The sequence below is a fragment of the Lissotriton helveticus genome, chromosome 6, assembly GCF_964261635.1.
Source record: "Lissotriton helveticus chromosome 6, aLisHel1.1, whole genome shotgun sequence".
Taxonomy (NCBI): Eukaryota; Metazoa; Chordata; class Amphibia; order Caudata; family Salamandridae; genus Lissotriton; species Lissotriton helveticus.
Genome location: NC_136067.1, coordinates 1,051,297,723 through 1,051,320,815, shown reverse-complemented (window position 1 = coordinate 1,051,320,815; position 23,093 = coordinate 1,051,297,723). Strand labels below are relative to the sequence as shown.

The 23,093-nt window shown below is 42.4% G+C and overlaps 1 protein-coding gene across 1 annotated transcript in view; it reads right to left on the bottom strand.

Moving 5' to 3' along the window:
* Positions 1 to 23,093, bottom strand: part of FBXO30 (F-box protein 30) — a 170,164-nt gene that overhangs the window by 49,979 nt on the left and 97,092 nt on the right. The window contains exon 2 of the mRNA XM_078648684.1: positions 2,132 to 4,223. Within this exon, the coding sequence (XP_078504810.1) occupies positions 2,132 to 4,210 (2,079 nt within the window). The 5' untranslated portion in view covers positions 4,211 to 4,223. The remainder of the gene's footprint in view (positions 1 to 2,131; positions 4,224 to 23,093) is intronic.

Here is a 23,093-nt window from a genome sequence, read left to right as displayed (position 1 = left end):
TCTTTTGCCCACTACCCTACCCCAGTTTGGACCCAGTCATATGCAAATCAGTCTTGACCCTGTGCCCCATGGGAACAGTCATTGATGGACGGAATGCAGAACAAATCAAAATATTCACCCCCAGTCAAGAGATCTGGGTTAAATCCATCAAATATTTTGCTCACCATGCCACCCCAGTTTAGACCTGGCCATATGCAAATCAGTCTTGACCCTGTGCCTCATGGGAACAGTACCTCCCTAACTGTCAATCCAGGTCCTCCCTGGACCGCAAACAAGCTTCCTAGGACTGGTTTCACCCCTCTTCAGGTTAGCTGGATTCCAGTGGCACAGTGAGCCCAGGACCCACGTCTGGGCATACCTGGCGCACTTAAAGCGAGAAAGCAAGAGACACACAATTGATGGACGGAATGCAGAACAAATCAAAACATTCACCCCAGTCAAGAGATCTGGGTTAAATCCATTATTCTTTTGCTCACTATGCCACTCCAGTTTAGACCAGGCCATATGCAAATCAGTCTTGACCCTGTGCGTCATGGTAACAGACCAGCCCGAACTGCCAAGCCCGGTCCTCCCTGGACCGGAAACAAGCATCCAGATCTCTTGACTGGGGGTGAATATTTTGATTTGTTCTGCATTCCATCCATCAATTGTGTGTCTTAAGTATTAAAGTACAGCATTAATCTGAGAGGTGTATTTTCAGAATATCAACCAACAGCCGCTGTTTAAGATTCTTCTAATGCCTCATATGATTACAGCTTAGGAAAGCACATGTTTTTGGTACTAACATAAGATCAGTTCTCCTTTCTTCAAAAAAGGGAATAAAGTACATAAGTACATAAAGAGGTATCCAGGATGCCTCCACCGTCACTGCTCAGCTGTTATTCCACTAGTGGCACAGCAGCAGAGTAATTAATGTGGTCCATTTCTGCAATCTCATCTACATTGAGAGGATCGTTGAGGTATCTGTCTCCTGTTTATCTATGACAGCCAGGTTGTCCGTTAGCCTGCCCGGTCATGGAGAGAGCCAATGGACTATGAAGTCATAGCCCTGCGCCCATCTGCCCAAGTGTTTGAGTAGAGGTGAAAACCCTAATCTACTGATTATGGGCACAAGGTTAGAAGCCCTTACAGTTTCTACACTGGTTGAACTCTTTTTTCTACATTAGATATTATACCCGATTGTTGTAGAGCACAGTGACTACCTTACTTTGGTCCGGATGAATGCCTTACACTTCCTGATAAGGTTGAAATAAGGTACAAACATGCAAATCCTTGCTTCAAGATTGTGATAAAAAAAATTGCCTTTTCTATTTTGTTGATTTTAACTCTACATCAGGAAGACACAAAAATGTTAGTCCACCACAACGTACTTTAACTTTTGCTACCTGCAATCTGCACCACTCACTCACACCATGTATCCCACAGGGATCCCTAAGGGCCATCCTGTCACCCCATCCCTACCCCCTCTGAGGGGAAGTTGTAGCCCACACCATTAGCCATTGCTAATTGTGTGAGGTGGAACCCTATGATGAAGCATGAAACCCAAAAGTGAGTGAGGGTTTTTGTCCTTAACAGAAAAGATACGAGGATGACACTTAAGCCATCCTACTAACATGGATCAGGTTGCAGAAATAGAGTACGTGAATTTCAATATTTTTCAAGTATTATATTGGATCTGTGCAGAGTGGCTGTTAAATCACTCCTGGAAAGACCCCTTTGCGTTTTCTATCGGCAACAGAGTCCCACAGCATGATGTATTGTTTACCCAATATGAATTAAGGGACCAAAAAATACAAGAGTATATAAAAAGTAGTCTTTTTCTAAAAATAAAATCTCAAACACACGTTGAATGCTTTTGAAATACCTGGTGAGTTTGTACACTAGGGCAGATGGGTACAAAACACATCAGTGTGCCTTGCATTTGGAAGTTGGGGGGGGGGGGGGGGGTGGGGGACAGCAACATGATTAGTTTGCATTCAAAAGTCATCAAGCATCTAGCTTCAACCATGTTCATAGCGGAAGTACCAGGACAAGAATGCATCTATGGGAGATTAACTACAAGTCGACTAGAGAATGAGATCACCTGAGAGCTACTGCATTTTAGTGAAAGAAGATCAAATTAATTTCTCACCTTATCTTTTATTTGCCATGATGAATTTCCATTTGGATAATGTCGTTTTTCCCACAACAGGACGATCATTCCACGTCTTTGAAGCAAGCTGCCACAAACGTCCCTCATTAATCGTGACACTCTTGATAACTGACACAAACTAAAGCCATCTAGAAAGCCAGCAATGTGCTGCAGAATCTCAAAAGGCAGACCACTTAAATGATCGTTTGAGGAAATAAAAATATTTAAATGACAGTCTAGTGGTATGGATGTACAAGGCTGGACTCCAAATGACTTTAAATGACGGTCATGAATGATTTTTGACCCTTGTGTTGAAGGACAAAATCTACGCTGGGAATAAGTACATCCGTAGTATGCTAAAGGACAGCGCTGTTCCATCCAGCCATTAAGGCCAGCATGAATGTCACCATGTACATTCTTAAAATGTGATGAAAACTCATTTCTTCTAAACAATTGTCCACACACAAAAGTAAACATTGAGCGCTGTTTGGATTGGTATCGAGCCACACATTCAAGTACAAGGTCCAATCCAAGTGTCTGAAAGGGGCTTGGATTGGAAAGCTGTGGATTGGCATGATCACAGGCAGATGCTGAAGCTATTTCCCCAACCATTGTGTTAGAGGCCAATATGGCAGATGGAAATGAAAATGTTTGAGTCCCAAAATCTATGCGATAGCCATCAATGTATCGACTGTCTGAAATGCCTCTGCCACTAGGCGAATCTCCAAGACAAAACAGAAGAGCAGCTGTAATAAGATCAATTCCTTGCAGACCCATGGGGTCCTCTTTTATCTCTAAATCTGATGTGTCAACAGACTTGTCTTCCATTTTTGCTTTAAACTCACCATTTTTAAAAACAAATGTTCTCCGACCAAATACGAATACTTCCCTTAAAGCTTGTTCTTCGAATTTTTTATCTAAAATGTGCTCACTTCCAATGTTCCCAGACAACAATAGAGGATGAGATGGGCCATTCTGAAGGGAACTGAAAGGTATTTCCTCTGGAAGGTGTTGATTTGAAACTGGTAATAAATAAGGTTTTAACGTTTTTAATTTATTCTCTTCTTCCAAAAACAAACATTCACCATTTGTGAGATTCACTTGCTTAGACTGACTCATGCCCAAATCCACTTTAACCCTGTCCAAATGGTCAGGGCATGCACTGTCCACATGGAATCCGTTGCACAAAGCAGTGGCAGATGTGTTTTTTATACTGTCCCAGTCATAATTCGTATTCCCATTGCAGACAAAATCATTTGAACCGTTTTGTTGCAGCTGACAATTTGATCTTGCATCTTTTAAGTCTATTCCGCCATCTGCTCCTATACAATCCTCCTTTAAAACAGCAGCGTCCCTCGTCGGCAGGCTCTCCAAACTTTCCATAGACAAGCTTTTGTTTTTAACAAATTCTTCAATTTCACCATTTGCACCTTCATGTAACCTCCCATTAAACATAGCAATGTCCCTCGAAGCACTATTCAAGATATCCAGTGCTGCAGTTAGACTCTTTGTTGTTTCTACAGTGGCTTGATAGAGTGCATTATAAGAGCCTTCATCCGCAGGAATCAGACCGTTGGTAAGTATTGCATCAGAAGTGCAGGTTTTGACAGGAGACTGCGGATTAGATTCAGAGGTTTTCACGCTTTTTTTTGACATATTAGTTGCTACTTTGAGGGACTCTAGCAGCATACGCTGATCTTGAAGCGCTAAAGCCATATCTAGCTGCTCCACTTCATCAACGTCTTTACTTAAACTTTCATAGGATTTTCGATCTGCAAAACTCAATGGCCATCTGTTCCATTCCATAGTACAGCAAACAACACTTGCAGGGCACAAATTTAAGTGTTCAGCAATTTTGTTCCTGGCTAAAGTGAAAGGACACCCAAAGCCTCGGTTTAAGCAAGGCACTCTCTCAAGAGGACACAAAACACGATGCTCATCACCCTTGCATGAATGAAAAACTGCTCCGCATACCAAAGGGCACCCAATTAAATCACATGAAATCCCCGTCTCTGGTCTGGTCATGCAGCGCCTGCTGATGCAGTTGACACAGTGTGGGTGCTGCTTTTCTTCGGCCATTACGAGTCCACCACTGAAAATAAAATACAAGACATAAGCACATTTGCAATTCATACGAGTACAATTATATTATGTATCTACATGCACAATATTGGTAACATTCAAATCAAATTTGACTCTTAGCATCATTCATTCTCAGTTAGGGTCTCAGACATGAGCATGCCAGTCATGGCTACAAATATTTGCGAAGTACTTGGGGTGTAGGCTCTAAATGAGGGCCAATTGAGAGTTCAGCCCATCACAACTTGACATTCAGAGGTAAATCTACTCTAAAGAATCATGCACTGGCTCTGCTTCAAAATGTACACCTCTTGCAAAGTGTGCGCCAATATAAAAAACAATATTACGTCATCTCTCACCATTTAGAGAGATGTACATTTTTCTTTGCCAAAAATACTTCTATGTCTGCCTACTTTTTATACTCTGTCCATCCTCTAAATACTGCCTATTACACTGGAAATTAATGGGCTGATACAATGCTAATTTACAGCATATACCTCTGTATACAAGCATTTTTTTCCCACTATATATATGTACCTATCTTTGTGTATTACTTTGTATAAATATGTAAAATAATTATGTTGTCGAGGGAAACAATAATAATAAATAAATAAAAATAATCTTTGGTCTACATGTACATACTTCCATTGTGCATCTATGTACCTTCCATGTACTTGGATCTGTGTGTCTGTTACTTTTCTCCTGAAAAAGCATATCAATGCACTACCCGATTTCTCATCCTGTGCCTCTATCAATATCTTTAATCTACATATACTTACCTCCTTTATGTATCTATATACTTTCAATGTAATTATGGATATATACATTTATCACTTTCTTCTAATTTAGCATTTCCAATGCACTACCCTATTTCTCAGCCTATACTTCACTCAATATATCTTCTAGCCCAACCTTCTGACTCATCTCAAACTTCTTCTACTACTCCTTCCAATGCACTACCCTCTCACCCTATACATCTATCAATATATCCTCTACATCCTCTCTCTCATTTATCCCAAACCCCATACCACTACGATTGCCAAAATAACTCCTTCTAGACTCTCTCCTACTCTACCCCTCCTTGCATCATCTGACACCTCTTTTACTATACCGATCCCATAAAACAAACCTTTCTAAACTCTTTCCTCTGAGTCCTCCCCTCCAAAACTCCCTTTTACTCATCCAAAAGCCTCCTTCTATTGCTAAGACCTAACATTTTTTTTTTTTAAATTAACAGACTAACATGTTCACTTCTCAAATTCCATATTAAAGTATACTAATATACTACCCAAATAACTGAACATATCCACTACTCAAATTACTTCATATTTATTTTTTAATTTTCAACAGTATTCCTTTATGGGTTCCGGAGTGGAGTGCTACTCGCCAGAAAAGCGATTCAACACCCATCAGGGAAGTGCTATATGAATGCAAATCTTTCTTCCCCTTTTATCCCTCCGCTATCCTTCTCACTCCAAGTAACTGATTAATATCCACCACTGAAATTACTTCATATTTCACCATATTAATTCACCACTAATCCTTTGTAGGCTTCCTGAATAGCGTGCGTCAACAAGCGCTATATAAATACAAACCTTTGTCCTCCTCTATCCTTCTGCTATCATTCCAAATCCAAATAACTGACTAACCTATCCACCACTTAAAATGTACTTGCATGTTTCACTATACTAATTCAACACTAATCCTCTATGGGTCCTGGAGTAGCGTGCTACTCGCCGAAAAAGCGCTAAGACGCCTTGTCAGGGGTAGTAAGTGCTATATAAATGCAATTACAATACAATACAATACTACTACTGGTGCTTTCTCAAACATATATGTGACATGTGAAGTGATTTCACATTGCCCTGAAGACGTTCAAGAAAATATGAACTGATCTGCAATCTTAAGAGGAAAACATACACAACTCACCATTGCATGCAGCAGGAAGTACATGTATAAGTACAATAGATTAACAAAATAAAAGCAGTCAATTGCTGTAAATCCGCAAAGCGAGTCTTCGATTAACTGTCACACTTTTATATTGACAACAACCCTTTTATCATAAGGAAAAATAAACCCTCCAACTCTATCCAATTCACTACACTGTCTCATCCGATATCAGTTTTATTATATCCTTTACCTTAACACTGACCTATCCAAACCTCATTGTACCACTACGATCTCTCCAACAACCCTTCTAGACTTGTCCTTCCTCTATGCTTCTTTTATCCTATTCAATCCAAAAAACTCACATGTTCACTGTGCAAATTTAGAACTTAGATTTCCTTATACTAATTCACTTGGGTTCGGGAGTAGAGTGCTGCTCGACGAAAAGCACTTCAACACTTCATCAGAGGTAGTAAGCACTATATAAATACAATTACAATAATCACTGCCTGTAAATCGCCACTGTTACCAATAAGTAAATGGAGAGAAAAAAATATATATAGCATTGCCAAAGAGAAGGGAGTCGGCAAAGACAATGAGGCAACAATAAGGTATTTATGTTATTATTTTCACTGGGCTGTAAATCAATACAACAGCAATGTAATAAGAACAATTAAACATAACACCAACATTTTTGATCAGAATAAAATATAGATATACTGTTACATATAATTACACAATATATAACAACTACCTTAGGTACGCAAAATACATTCTATCTTTTGTAAACTAATTTGTCTTTAATCCTAAATCTTCCTATTTAAGAATAGTCTGAGATAGGTGACAAAAGGGACAGAAATCTCACACTGAACTCTCCTACGGCTGCACTGCACAAGTGATCAGAATGTGGACTACTAAATTTTCAAGAAATATAGTAGATTGATATTAATGGGTATTGTTACAATTGATAACATATTTAAAGAGGACATTTTTCGCATAACACTGTGCTATAATGCTGCATGCAATATTTTGCGGTTTTAAAATTGTGTAGGAGTAGTGAGCGATGCACTGCCCAATCTCCATGGGTTATTTCTCTAAAATTGGTCAGGTTGCCTATAAAATGTCCAAGAAATAAGGTTGGTCCAGAGAAGCCAGAACCATGCCAGATTTTCAGGTTAACTACTGCCTATGTAAATGAGTTATGTTTAGATTCTCTGTATGTAAAGTTATCTGGTGTATATCTTGAAAGTGGCACGGATCAAGCCCTCCTTGACCCACAATGGACATCAGTTTAAGAGGCTGCAATACAATAAATCAGTGTATGTCATCAGGTGTAAATCTTTAACAAGAGGTGCCAGTATGCTTGCCTTCTTGGCTCTTGCCAACAGAACTTAAATCAAATTTTAAGAGGCAATATTAGGTGTGCAACATCGCTAAGGTTTCTAATTTCATTAAAGTCTATTAAATCGCCTAAAATATGCGTATCCCAACACCAATCAATGACCAGTGTTGACTGCCATAACCATAACAAGCATTTGCAATGCAATAGGTCTCGCATTTACGAGAGATTAAGCTAATGGCATTGTAAATGACAATGCCTTTTATTTATGTTTTAAAAACCAACACAAATAACAGCCATTGCCATTTACAATGCTAATAGCTCAAACTCTCACAACTGCGAGACCTATTGCATTGCAAATGCTTGTTAACTTTGTTTCTTGAGATAATGAATACTCCGTATGAGACCTGTGTTTCTTCTCTGCTGGAAGGCCAGGCAGCAATGATCCGTACAATATTACTCTGCCTCTCTTTTGTGAGGCTGTTCTGCAGAGTGTGATTAAAACTCGCTTCTCTCTGCACTGTTATTTGTCAACCTCTTGTGGCAAGAAATACATTTTTGCCCTTGCGTGCAATGAGTATTTTTCCTGTATTAAATGTAGTTACCAAGCGATAACCTGGGACCAAGATCTAGGTGCCTCCTGGTTATATTTTCAGGGCTCGCAACGGGCTCTTAGAGCCAGAGACAAACACTTGGCTTGAACCTCCTAAGTAATTCGTGTAGACGGATGAATAGGTTTCATAGATGGTGTGTTAAGCATTTTCTTAAGCTTTCACTGTGAAGCAAATGTAAATATAGAAAAAGAGGTTTGTCCAGATCACTTTTTGCTTAGGATAATTTGCAGTGAAATCGGAGAAGACACTGTGTGAGAGAGAAGGAGGGCTTTTTGTACTGTAAATCACTCTTCTAGCGTGGTCTTTACCAGCCAATTCAGGCCAAGTTAAAAATGTCCAGGTGGAAATTACCACCAGAGTGCTCGCACAGCATCAATTTCGTGCTGTGACTCCCAGATTGGCCCTTCATTATTGTCCACAGAAGAGGAGGAGGAGTAGAGCAGCAGAGGCCATACTCCTGTGCTGTGGAGACGAGGGTGGGTGACAGATTGCAGTGCTTGCAGGCTGCTAGAGAAGCGGAGTAGAAAGGGGTGGGAGGTACTTCAAACTGGTTGGACCCGCTGAGGGAGACGGTTTGCAGGGAAAGGCGACACTGAGGGCGGGAGGGGAAGAAGCAACAGGGACAGCGCGTGCGAGAAGCAACTAGCAGCACAGGGAGGTTGGGGCATGCAAGGGCAAATGGCAAAGGGAAAACTAACCAGAGAGGACAGGTGGGTGCAAGCCAATGGGCGAAGGAGGCAGGGAGGAACACGGGCGAGGGGAGGAGTTCATAAGGGAATCAGCTGAGAAAACAAGCAACAACGAGAATAGACTAATGGGGGGAGCATTTCTATACAGCGCTCTAACACCTTTGGGTAAAGTATGCACTATATAAAAACGCATAAAGAAATAAATAATACTAAATAAATATTTATCAAGAGAGAGCCCCTCGCATGCACGCCCCCACCCCACCCCATCTCTCTGCTGCAGTGTGTGGGTGTTGTGCAATCTTGTGTAAATCTGAAAAGTTTCAGCCTAGGGTTTGTGTCGTTTCCCCCCCCCCCACACACACACAGATTTAATGTGGGAGTTGGAACCCAATTAATTGTGGCAGTGATCCAATCCAGGGTTTGCATCTTGGTCGCCTCGGGTTCCTAGACTTTCCTGCAATGATGAGCGAGTGAGCAGGAAGCATTCAACAACAAAAAGCATAGAGGCGCAAAAAGCAAGACGTGTGGCCGCGACCGGAAGTTGTGTGCGTGCGCACGCATAAAGGAAATAAAAGAAAAAACACGCGAGTGGTGCGAAAGTGATCGCGTAAGCCAGATGGCGCATGTGCGCGTAACCGCAAGCTTTAGGCCATAGTAGGATTTCTAAAGCCCACTTACTAAATGTCTAGCCTGACCAGAGCATGCGCTGGCACAGGCGAGACCTAAAAATCAGGGTGTACCAGATCAGCCAGGATGCTGTTTAGCATGTACGCTGAGATTTCATGCTCATAACATTCATACATCATTAATAGCACAAACCTCTCAAGTACTGACCATACATTAATTTTGTCTCCAAGGACTAAGTGCACTTGAGTGCTGTCTAGAACACAAAGGCTACCATTTGCTTTACTCTCCTAGTACTTACTCCCCTAACCTCCAAAGAAATGTGCAAATAACTCTCTCCTGTTTGAAGACAACTAACATAGTTGAAGTCAGCATGAGATGTCTGTAATAATCAAGCAGGTACACAATGATGGGAATCGAATCACAAGGAATTACATGAGTTTGGGTTACTCAAATACCCAAGTTGTTCCACAGCTTTTCTCTGCTATCTTCTAGAACTATGATCAACTCTATAGCAGTGTAATACAGGCATCAAATATATCTCTTGTGTTGAACTCTAGTGTATAAGTTTCTCTGGTGGTCATCCCTCAACAAAGAGGGTCTATCTTCCCATTTGGTTGAGCATGAAAATGCTACCTTTCAGCAGTGGGTTTCAGAATTGTATAGAATGTGTCGACGAATACATCATGTCATCAGGTTTATGGAATAATAACTCCAAAACTCAAAGATAAGAATCCCTACTGGCTTCTTTAATGCCTTATCTGTACCCTTCTTCATGTACTTCCTTTAAGTCTTTAAACCATGAGCTAGTGCACTGGACAGAGTAAAAAGAACAGGGATACAAGGTTAACCGAAACTCAAAAGTACTTTTTAGCTACTTGTACGTATGGTATTGCTCCGGGAAGCCAGATAACAATTTCGACCCGTTAGTCTTTGAGGGCCATTTAATTCCTCATAACAGATTGTCACTGCTCGTTCCATGAAGACACTAAGCTTTTTTTCTACTGACAACCTGTGCGGTACCTGGCTATTTTTAGCTGCGTAACATGGTGTTATGTTATGTTATGTTATGTTAATTGGGCTCTTCTATAGCGCAACGGCTACTCACGATGGAGTGTCCCGGCGCTTTGGCGAAGAGGACCTTTATTGGAAAGGAAACATAACTGGGATTAAAAGACTTCACAATTCATAAGTAAAAAGCCAGGTTTTTAATGCCTTTCTAAAGGACATCAGACTAGGGGCCTGTCTAAGAGCGAAAGGCAGTTCATTCCAAGCGCGTGGAGCCAGGTAGTGGAACGAGCGCCCCCCTTGTCGAGTGCGTTTGATGGATGGAACGAACATTTTGAGCAAGGAGGCAGAGCGAAGAGCTCTGCTTGGTTTGTAAAAAACAAGACGCTTTCTAATATACCTGGGGCCCAAGTCATGAAGAGCCTTATAGGTTAAAGTCAAGCTCTTGAACAGCACCCTTTTGGCTATAGGGAGCCAGTGCAATTCCTTAAGCAGGTTAGAAGCACTCGCTCGTCTAGGAAGACCATAAATAGCCCGTGCAGCTGAATTTTGCACAACCTGGAGTCTCCTTACCAGATATTTAGGAAGGCCTAAATAAAGGGCATTTACATAGTCCATGCGTGACCCTACCAGAGCTTGGACGATAACCCTGCGATGGTTCACGGAAATCAAAGGAAGAAATTTCCTGAGCATCCTCAGGATACCGAAACATTTCCCTGCAAGACTGGCTATTTGGGGTCCAAAAGTCAACTCAATGTCTACAATGATGCCAAGATTTTTAGCCTTGGTACTAGCATTGGTAGGAGGGAAAAGATCCTGGGGCCACCAACTTTTCCAGTTTGGTTCAGAGACACACCCGAAAAAAAGCAGCTCCGATTTATCGGAGTTGCATTTCAGGCCGTGTCTCTTGAACCAATCAAAGACTGCTTCTAAACAGCCTCTGATACGTGTCCCATCAAACATCTCATTCTTGTTCTGGGTGAACAAGAGCTGGGTGTCATCAGCGTAAGACATGATCTGAGCGCCAAACGACTCCGCAACCTCTGCAAGGGGGGCCATAAAGATGTTAAAAAGCAGGGGACTAAGAATAGACCCCTGAGGGACCCCCACTTCCAGAACTGACATGGCTGCGGAGTGAGGTGGCGCCCAGATCGTTTGCCGACGGCTGGCTAGAAATGACTTAAGCCAGTTCCACACCGTCCCCCTAAGACCACAATCCCAGAGTCGAATTAGGAGAGTGTCGTGGGGAACGGTGTCAAACGCCGCCGACAAGTCTAACATGACCAACATGGCCTTACCTCCCGAGTCTAAGACCGGTGGAGACTTCCAGTAATGCGGTCTCTGTGCTGTAATTCGCACGAAATCCAGATTGAGTACTGTGCAACATGTTGTTATTCTCGATAAAATCTGAGATGGATCGGTGCACATGCCTTTCCGCCACCTTTGCCAGAGCGGGGAGGAGAGAAATAGGCCTATAGTTGGCGTGGATGATGGGATCAAGAGTTGGTTTTTTGATTAGTGGAAGAATAAGAGCACTCAATTTCAATTTCAAAAACTTTATTCGGAAGCATGTAAATCATGTCCATAAAAGTACATACATACAATACAATTAAAAGAAAATACACTTTGACAATCGCAATCAGCTACAAATACGGTAAGATACATATAACAATCGAATAACACACTTAAAAATTTTCCAATAAATAAGATAGAATAAGAAATTTAATAAATATATTTAAAAAATCATGCTTTTCCTATAGCTGATGGCCCTGAGTAAAAAACTAGCCGTATAAAAACAGATGTCAGGGTGATGCAAGTTAAAAAGTAATTTCATTGCCGCTTTAACAGTTCTTGCTCCAAATTTAATAAATAAAGGTTTTAAAAAGAATTTACGACATTCGCTATACAGGTTACATATAAGTAGAAAGTGCTCTGTGCTTTGTTCCGAAATATTGTCGCACCGACATGGACCGGTAGGGCGCTTCTTAATCTCAGGGAATGCAACCAATAGGTGGACCGTACCCATCCTCATCCTGGTGAGAACAAACCGGTGTTGCCCTTTAGTCACCTGGATGAGGTAAGGGTGTAGGCCCACAAATTCATTCAAATGGTTATAACGTATACAAGTGGAAAGTTTAAGATCATCCGTAGCTCGTCTTTCTGCACAATGATTTAAGAAAATTAATTTCAGACTCTCCTTGGAGAGATCCGAGGCAGAACAGTGATCTAATGTAACGTTAAGCCCAAATACACTAGAGAAAGAATCAATTGTGTACTTAATCCATGGGATTTTAAGAAAATAGTCTAGGCGTAAACAATCCTCGATAATGGCCCTATTAAATGAGGTTTCGTCTTTCATCCAGACTGAACGCCACAACATCAAAGGTCTCAACAATAATAGATCGTTTATATGATGTAGTCCTAGTTCTTTATGGACCAAACTATTAGCAGTAGAAGTCGGGAGACACAGCAATTTTTTCAGGAACATATTCTCTTCTACCTGTAGGGATTCTACCCTGGATACCCCCCATACCCCTGCTCCGTAGAGGGCAGCCGAGAGACACCTAGCTTCAAAAATCTTAAGCATTTCTTTAGGCCTTCTACTACCTAATTTACTTGCAAATGCAAATATTCCATTGGCGCTCCTGATCATTTTGTCGCGCACCACCTTGTGCTCGACGTCCCAGTGGCCATTTTTGGAAAAGTTAACTCCCAGGTAGCAGAAGTTTTCCACGGACTGCACCACTTGGCCGTCAATGAGATACCTATAGGGCTTTTTAATTTTTACCTTACTAGCTCCGCACTCCATCACAAATGTCTTGCTTTTATTAATGACCAACTTTCTTTTCTCAATAAAGGCCACAAATTTATCTATCAAAAGCTGTAGACCCCGGGGAGTCCTAGAGAGCAACACAGCGTCGTCCGCATAGAGTAACACGGGGATGGTACTTGTGTTTACTCTAGGTGCGTCAGCTGGCGCCCTCTGTAAGATCGAGTCTATTTCGTTAATGAACAGAGTGAAGAGCAAGGGTGCCAATACACACCCTTGTCTGATACCTCTCCTGACCTTAAATTTATCTGTGCATTCGCCCGAAGGCCCATACCGGACACTCGAGCTAAGCCTCTCGTATAAACGAGCCAGAAAATATATAATTTCCCTGGGTGCTCCCATTTCTAGCAAGGTAGTCCATAGTATGGCGTGATCCACCAGGTCAAAAGCGCTGCTCAAATCAGCGAAACAGAGGTAAAGTGAACCCTTTTTCGCACGGGTATATTTCCCGATCAGTAGCTCCAGATTTAAGCATTGTTCAATGCAACCCCTCCCTTTCCTGAACCCATATTGGCAGTCTGTCATTATTTTGTTAGACTCTGCCCATTCTTCCAATCGGACGAGGAGTACACGGCTCATAATCTTGACCGACGAATCCAACAACGAGATTGGCCGGTAGTTTTTGGCGTTTCCTCGGTCCCCTTTTTTATGAATTGGAACTATTATGGATTCGGACCAGGTACACGGAATAGTATAGCGAACAGCAGCATTAAAAACTTTGGCTAGTACTGGCCCCCAAGTTTCGGGCGCAAATTTGTATACGTCAACTGGGACACCATCGGGTCCCTGGGCCTTACCGCCCTTGCTAGCCCTGATACTACTTAGGACCTCCTGTAAGGTGATATCTAAATTAAGTACTGGCCAAGAGCAACTTATCGGCAACGTTACCGTATCAGGATTAAAAATGGCAGAAAAATGCTGTACCCATGATTCCTTACCCACGTTTGAGGTTAACGTGGGAAGTTTATCATCTCTTAGAAAAGGGCTATTTACTGCTGCCCAAAAAAGCGTACAATTATTCGATACAGCCGCCAGATCAAATCGCTCCCAAGCTTCCTCACGTAGTTCAACTTTCCTTTGCCTAAGAGCTAAATTATAATCAGATCTAAGCTTAACTACAACTGTTTTATCTCTAGGTTTGGTGGATAATGCTTTTTTTAATGTCTTCAATGCCACAGTGCATGCGTTGTCAAACCATCCCCTAGCTTTGTAGTTGAAATTTCCAGCAGACCTAGTAAACTTACTACTAATAAAAACATTGATTTTTGTAAAGTGGGAAATACAGGCCTTCATATTTGATTTCTCGTCAATAATAGAAATAATATCATTTAAACAACAGGAGATAATGCAATTTGAGGTTACTTCAGCCTTATCCCCTGCCCACCTTATTCTAAATCCATTCGGCCTATGTACTTCAATGTTTGAAATAGCACTACTATCTGGAATTATACAAGCTTCCCAAAACCTAGTTTCAATAACAAGACAGTTGTGGTCACTAACCATATGATCTACAACCTTGACATCAGAACTAAAATCAGCTAATTCGGAAGACATGCAAATAAAATCAATCACAGTGTTCGCCCCTCGCCCCACAAAGGTTGGCAAACTATCACCCTTCCCGTCCTGTTCAATCTCTAAAATCTCTAAGTCATAGGCGAGTAGGAAAGAGTTCAAAGTTTCTCCATATGTATTGTGTTGGAAGTGCGTAGCTGGCTCTCCAACACGATTCAAAGTACCACACAACCTTTGATTAGAGAGAGGGCAAACAGAAATATTAAAATCTCCAACATATATGTATTCAAAAACCGTATTGGAGGCTTTCATCAATTGTTTGATTGCGACATCAAGTTCTACAATAACCGTATATCTACTGGCATCAAAAACATTATTGTACATATTAATCAACAGAGTATTTTTACCTGCCTCATCCGCTAACCATAGCAGTTGGGAATTATTGCCCACAGTAATATGTTCCTTCACCCTGATTCGCATTTTCACAGAAATCAGAGTTAGCAAACCTCCTTTGGCCCTCCCTGAGGTAGTTGCCACTGCTGGTAACTCATAGGCTACAAAACCATCAAGGCCCTTAAAATTTAAACACCAGGTCTCTTGCAAACATAAGATATCAAATGTTCTAATTAGTTCTAACCACCCTGGTACATTTAATTTAGAAACTAGTCCTGCTATATTCCAACTGGCGATAAGGCAAGTTGTTGACGCCCCCACTAGGGTATTGCGGGATGTACCCACAAACTTAGGCAGTATACTACCAGTTGTAATTGAGGGCTGATGTAAATCTACTCCTGCAACCACTGCGACAGACTCATGTCTGACCTCTTGTCAATCGCAGTTGTTAAGACCAGACAGGGCATCAAATCTATTGTGCAATAGCAGACTAGGTACTAGGGGGGATGCCCAGCGGTTATGCAAATTCAGGTTGTTAATCAAATTGTTATCCCATCCTAATGCTGGCGTTTTTGGTAGGGTTACGTTTTGCTGTTCCCAGTGGAAAAATTTTAGTGTTAGGGGAACCACCGTACCTCTTCTACGCTGGGGTGGAAAAATATGTGTTAAAACATTAGGAAGTATATTGGGATGAGCAAATGTTAACGCCACGCAATCCCCTTTAAATCTTTTAGGGCGGTTCCCTATCCAGGGAATACGTTTAACTGCTTTGATATCATGCGCCAGTTGCTGTAACCCACCAGGCGCTAACCTCATATTACCAGAGAGCCAGTGAAGGGCCTTACTACTCAGAGAGCTGGCTGACTCGATGATACCGTCATCCAACTGGGGTACATTAGCTAACACTAATACAACAGGTGAAGCTTCCTCAATGAATTGCAGAGGGTCTGTACCGTGGACTTGTGCTTGTGGAATATTAACTATCAACGGGCACCCTTCTACTGTTGTAATATTATGATTAGCTTTGGGGGCAGACGTATGGGCTAGATCAGTCAACACACCAGGTATCCCTTCTCCGGCATGATCAACCCCTTCTATAATATTTCTTGCTGATAATGAAGTATTAAGACTACCTATTTCCTCCGTCAGCTTAGTTTGCATACCTCCAAGTCTTTTAACTTCCGCCTGGAGTTTATCTATTTTAGAGATCAGAGGTTTTACAATTTCAATAAGTTTACCCTCTACAACCTCAAGCAGTTTAGCAAACATTTCATCCTCTCCTTTGTTTCTTGCAGTCCCGTCCCCTACTGCCTTTAGGGGAGCTCTCGCGGAACCTGGAGATAATGTTCTTTTCCTTTTCACTCTTGGTCTTTGACCACCCTGTTTCCGCTGATTCTTCACACAGGCACGCACAGGTCGAGGTGTGTGCTCTATTAGAGGTAAATCGTCCTCCACAGGACCAGTAACAGTGTCTGGGTCTGAATCAATAACGCTATCAAAGTCTACATTCAAAATAACAGGAGATACTAACGTGATCAGTGGCTGACTGTCAGACTCAATCATAGGTGAATCATTAGTTGAAACCCTTGTGTCCACCATCACAAAAGGACTATCCTCTGCTGACATAGGTAAGGTAGGGCTTAACCTGCGCAAATCTGGTGACTGGCTTAGCCCAAGTGATTCCCTCCTTTGTTCGTTTATTTTCTTTACAGTTTGCACAACATAGTTATCCATGGTATTAGCGGGCACAACAGCAGGTTTCTTTTTGGTTGCCATATATGTAACACGGTAAACAACTGAGCAACTATGTCTTACTTGTGGACGCGTCTCTGGTGAAACAGGGGGGCAGGCCCTGCCCCTGCCTCTTCCTGCCGATGAGGGCCGTAGAGGGCCCGCCCTTTGCCCGGGCTTCGCCCCGGGCGTCCCGCTCGCGTCCCGCGGAGCTGGCCCTGCGGCGCTTATGTGCGCCTCCCCTGGCGCCCTCGCGGTGTCACTGACGCGCGCCGCCGCGTAGGCTGCCGGGATTCGTAGTCCCGGAGCGGCGGCGCGAACAGACTGCAGGTAAGGTGACTCTCGGCGGTGGCGGCGTGGGCTGAGTTTCCTGGCAAGCTGCGGCGTCTCCACAGGTAAGTCTTGAGTGTCCCCGGGGCTCCGCCGGCCCTGCGGCGCTTATGTGCGCCTCCCCTGGCGCCCTCGCGGTGTCACTGACGCGCGCCGCCGCGTAGGCTGCCGGGATTCGTAGTCCCGGAGCGGCGGCGCGAACAGACTGCAGGTAAGGTGACTCTCGGCGGTGGCGGCGTGGGCTGAGTTTCCTGGCAAGCTGCGGCGTCTCCACAGGTAAGTCTTGAGTGTCCCCGGGGCTCCGCCGGCCCTGCGGCGCTTATGTGCGCCTCCCCTGGCGCCCTCGCGGTGTCACTGACGCGCGCCGCCGCGTAGGCTGCCGGGATTCGTAGTCCCGGAGCGGCGGCGCGAACAGACTGCAGGTAAGGTGACTCTCGGCGGTGGCGGCGTGGGCTGAGTTTCCTGGCAAGCTGCGGCGTCTCCACAGGTAAGTCTTGAGTGTCCCCCATAAGAGCACTCTTCCAAGCCTGTGGAACAATGCCAGAAGACAGTGAGGAATTTAGAATGGAGTTAATGGGACTATTTAGCGCAAAGGCTATTTTGTTAAGACAAGAGACCGGGCAGGCAGCCCGATTTCAAGCCTGTCAAGTAGTCTAATGAAGCGGCAAGGCTTAACTGCGGAAATTCCCAAAGAGTGGGGTTTACAGAAGAAAAAGCATCAGGATCAACAACCCGAGACTGTTTAGAATAAGTTGCAAGGTCGGCTTGAATGGTGATTATTTTATCAACAAAATAATGTGCTAGTTCATTCAGCCAAGATTTAGAATGACCCTGAACAGAATTGGCCAAAGAAGGAGAGGTGAAGTCTCTAACAATTTTAAAAATCTCCTTACAAGAATTATCCGAATCATCTATCCGACGTTCAAAGTAGGATTTTTTTCCACTCCAAATCATCTTATGGTAAGATCTAGTCAAATCTTTAAATTTTTCTCTCTCACGAGGGTTATAGTCTTTTCTCCAGATTCTTTCTGCTCTCTTGCAATTTTGACGGACTTCTTTAAGCTTAGATGAAAACCAAGGAGCAGAAGCACGTTTATTTCCAGGTTTGACAACTTTCTCAGGCACAAGATCCGCCAGTATAGTTGTGAGCCACTCCGTATAAAGGGGTAGGTCAGTTTCTACACTACCGGACAAAGTGCAAGGTGAACGTGCCAAAGCCTGAAGCAACGCATCACTAGATAACAGATGAAAAGGCCTGGACACTCGCTTAGCAGATGTCACAGGGTTCAATCTGGCAGGAGAAATACTAGAAAGGCTAAAAGTGATTAGAAAATGGTCCGACCATAGTACAGGCTGAGGGACAAGTGCATTAATTGGAACCGTGGAGAAAACTTGGTCCAGAATATGGCCCTTATTGTGTGTGGAATCCTGAATGAAAGGAGTGAATCCTAATGTTCCAGTAACCTCCATAAGTTTCCATATTAGTGTTATTTTATAATCTTGGCATCATTGCTCTGTGAGATCGGAATGGCATTAGTATCTTTCTGGAAACACTGGGACAAAATCTTATCACATACAAATGAAAGATTTGAAGCCTACATAATTCTATCTTGGGTATAATAACAGAAAAAACTTGGTAAAAGTTTGGGCACATGGTTATTTTATTAACTTCACTATGAAAAGCCAAGAGAAGAAAAAAAGGTACCAGTTTTCTAAATTATTTTAATTTTACAGATCCAAAATCTCAACTGTTCTGAGGCTAGATTGAGCTCCCACATTAATTCTAGGATACACTCTAAAACAACCACCCACTAGACACCTAAACTTTAACAGTGTAAACACCTCTATGCTAGTCTACTGTCAGATATTGTGCATAATCTCTTCATCTAGTGGTTCGGTTTGGAACGTCTGCATCTGTAAAATAAGTGTTGATAATAGGAGTCAGAATGACACCGACACAAAGTATACAACTTCCCATACTGTAGACTCAATGTTCAAATTATGTATTTCCTTTGATTGCAGTGTGTTATATTCATGTGCAGCATGAATCTATTCTAGATTCACATGTTATGCATTGACAGCAAAGCAATATTCTCACTTGACAGAGGTTGACACCATGAGCCAGTGGCTGGTTACAGATTGTTTACTAGAGTAGTGTCTGACTGAGGATTCTTGCTTTGTCTGAACAGTAGTGTTTAATGAATTTATAAACAAAGGATGAAGTTGCCACTTTTAATATATCCTTCAGATGTTATCAATGGAAATTAGAAATGTACTTTCTTGCACAAGGGATGTGCTCAACGTCTTAAATGTACTAATCTGTATTGAGATGGTGGTGGTTGTTCTTGTGTCAGTGTAATATATATCTTAGAAATGAATATTTTAAAGATGGCCATATCGTGGGTGATTACATGATACCACCTGTCACGGTTTATCAGAAGATAAGGTCACTGCATGTTCACGGCCTGACATTCATTTACAGTACTTAAAAATTGGGTATTTTGCAAACAATTATGAATAATTTCAAAAGAGGTATCAACTCAATGAGCACTAAGTTCAGTTTCTAGAGAGGGAAAGGAGGAGGGGTGCTAGGTTAGGTGCAGAATGGTAAGAGCACGCACTTGAGACACAACAAATGTAGGACTTGTATCCTAGCATGATGCCCCTTGTAAGGCAGGACAACGCTGTCAAATGGGTCCTGATGAATTGGTAAATCAAGTGAGTGTCTAAAAAATGTAAAAAGCTACAGAAACACGAGATTAGGCTGAAAAGAGCGTCCTAGGTCTATGAAGACACCATGCACTGAAACACTTCTAGCTTGCTTAATGACATTCATACATCTTTAGGGGTGAGTAAGTAGATAAACTGCAAGATTTCAGGAACCCTGCCCCTACGTTCAATTACTTTTTTGGGGGGAGGGGTGTGTACAGGAGGGGCCAGAACTACCATATCGATAGAAGCTGTGGATGTAACTAACAGTTTCTTTTAGTGTGTGTTGGACATGTGGATAAAGTACAAGAACCTGGAGTATACTGGATGAATCTCAATACATTGGGGCTAGTGTTGGCATTTCCTAACCTACTTTGGAATTTGTTAGTTTTAAGGAAAGAAATCTGGTCAGTACACTGTCCACACAGTATTGCTAGCTGATCTGGTTTGGTGCATTTTTTAATTGCGGCTTATAGCAGAAGACTACTCATATCAGACTGTGATCCCAATTTTTGAATTCTGCTCAATTTTCAACTGAGTCTTCATATTGTATCATCTTTCTCATCACCTGATGCAAGGCCTACTTTACATGTTTAGAGACAGAATGATTTCATCCTTTCCAATTGTTGAGCTAAGACTACCGAGTTGTCTGTCTTAATCCGAATTTGTATGTCGGAGCTTTCAGTTTGCTCAATCATCTGTAGCGCAAGGAAATGAATATGGCATGGGACTAAGGTCAGTAACATGTCTCAAATAAAGTATGTGCAGGGTAGACTATGCGAAACGTCAATTGTTGTGATTACTAGGTGGACTGAATCTGAGAAATATCAGTTTATGAGCAAATTCTGTGGTGTCTTCGATCATAACGTATTCTGTATGGTTCATGATACAACTAATAGACCTCTTACTGCATGAGAGCATCTGCTGGGGAGTCACCCGATAACCAGTCTCATTCAGGTAAGCATTGGATAAATGATTGAGGTCATTACAGTGGTCACTGTCCACAACATCTAACAAATTAAAACAGAGTTCTGTAATGCCAGTGGCCAATTGTCTGCTGCAGTAACAAGTGCTTTCAGAGACTATAGCCACAGTCTTAAAATGACTTGTTGTATACAGCCAGACAAGACTACACAAGGTGACCTGTGAAGGCCAAAATGTGCAGCATTTCATTGGCCATGATATGCTGCTCTCGCATTTCACAAATTAAGCCCCTTTCTTCAACCAGTCATCCAGAGTCTGAACATTTTGTACTCCTTGAATGTCTCAGGCTAAAAAATGTTTTGCTCACCCACCTCAACTGTCGTAGCCACAAATGGGAAGAGAATGAAAAAGCGCTCTTGCATTTGCTAGTGAACAAAATTAAGACTGAAGCTGTAGAGCCGCAGAAAATAAATTACATTCAACACCTGATTTAAGACCTCCCTCGACACAGAAGCAACTACTGATTTGGTCTTGAGTAGCCACACTTGACTGCATGCCTGGCTTACAGACAAAAATCCAAAAAACAATAATTAACAAGGCATTACAAGGGAAACACCTCTTAGCCATTGAGAGGATGGAGTTCTAGAAATATTAAAAAGAAACTGCAAAGGCAACAGGGGTGGGGGGAGCTATAGTAACACTCTTTATTTTGCTGGAGTGTGACTCTGCCCAGCACAGTGCTAAAAAAAGTACCAGACACTGCTAACTGCACGGTACAGGTAACCCACCTCTACCTCCTGGAACACCAGTTAAGCAGTAGCCCTCTTAGGTTCAAATCTATTTTATTGCATTTCAGTATGAGAAACAAGACAGGAGCAAGTAGCTCACACCAAAATTAACAAATCCATGTAGAAGCAAACCAATCAAACAACTCACTTCCCCACCCACTCCCACCATCGCGGTACTCACTCCAAGATTCCTCGCTAAAAGGAAAAAGACAACTAAATTCCCTCCACATGCCCACCTCAGAATCACTCTGGATCTTTCTCCAGCAATTCAGACTCCATCAAGCGTAGTAAGTGGAGGTATCGACAGGTCTGTTCTCCAAATTGAACCGGAAAATGTGCTACGTTTGGAGGCCCAAGCTCCCACTATGAGTCTCCCTGATTAGTCAGTGTGAAGGTCAGCATCTCTATCCCCAATATGTGCCACGCCTATGCAACCACCCAGTGTGGGACAGACGTTTCTCTGTGCCCCAGTAAGTGAGAATGTTCTGTAGAGCTGCATCAAACGCATGGCCAATATGCAGTCAAATGGGTGTCTTGAGCGGGAAGGTCAGCACATTTGGTAGTCATAGAAAGACATAAGTAGAAAATCTGGGTAAGTGCGTGTCAAAGTGGGAATAGCAATAGCCCTTTTCAGATAAAGGATGTGAGCAAAGGTAGAGCCCAAAGGACTGTCGCTGCCAGCAAGTAACATTATCTTCACTCTCCCCTAAATAAACCAACTGCTGCAGCAAACTGATGGGCTCGAAAAATCAAAATAATTGTACTAGTCCTGCAGGACTAGTACCTTAAAAAAATGTCCTCGACCTAACTGCAACCTACTTGACCTCCATCTGTGAAAGCGGAGCAAATGTGCCAAGATAACAAGATTTAAAGGCATCTTTATTGCTCATTAACTTTGTGAGCAATAAAACTGCCTTTAAATCTTGTTATCTTGTCACATTTGCTCCGTTTTCACAGACAGAGGACAAAAGTTGGTTTGTTTTCCTACTCACCAGAAAGGGCGAGTAGGACCTAAAAACAGCTCAGCTCGACCTTGTTAAATTTAGCTCGACTATGCGTGCGGTCGAGTGGAATTTTCGAGCCCTGTATTATCATCAGATCAAAGAACTTCAGGATGCTTCAAACATTAATGAAGGTCAACATCCTCTTCCAGCTGGAAATGGTGGAGGTTCTGCTGAAGAAGAGGGTCTCCAAAGACCGTTTGTATAAATATACAATAGTATGTCACGCTCAAGATTCTAAAATTATGACTACTGAATGGTTACATTCAAAATACCAAGATCGGGAGAACAATACTGGATGTCAATCTCAGTCTTGAAGCTTTAGACTAACCTCAAGGGCGCTTGCAACTACCATCCCGTGATGTTACAAAACGAGTGTGGGGTTCCAGGCACTAGAAGTTCAATAACCATTGCAAACAAAGGAGAATGTAGAAAGCTTCCCATTGCTGCTTCTCTTTCCAAGAGATTTCTATTTGATAGATGTCCGTTTACCAAGCAGGACTT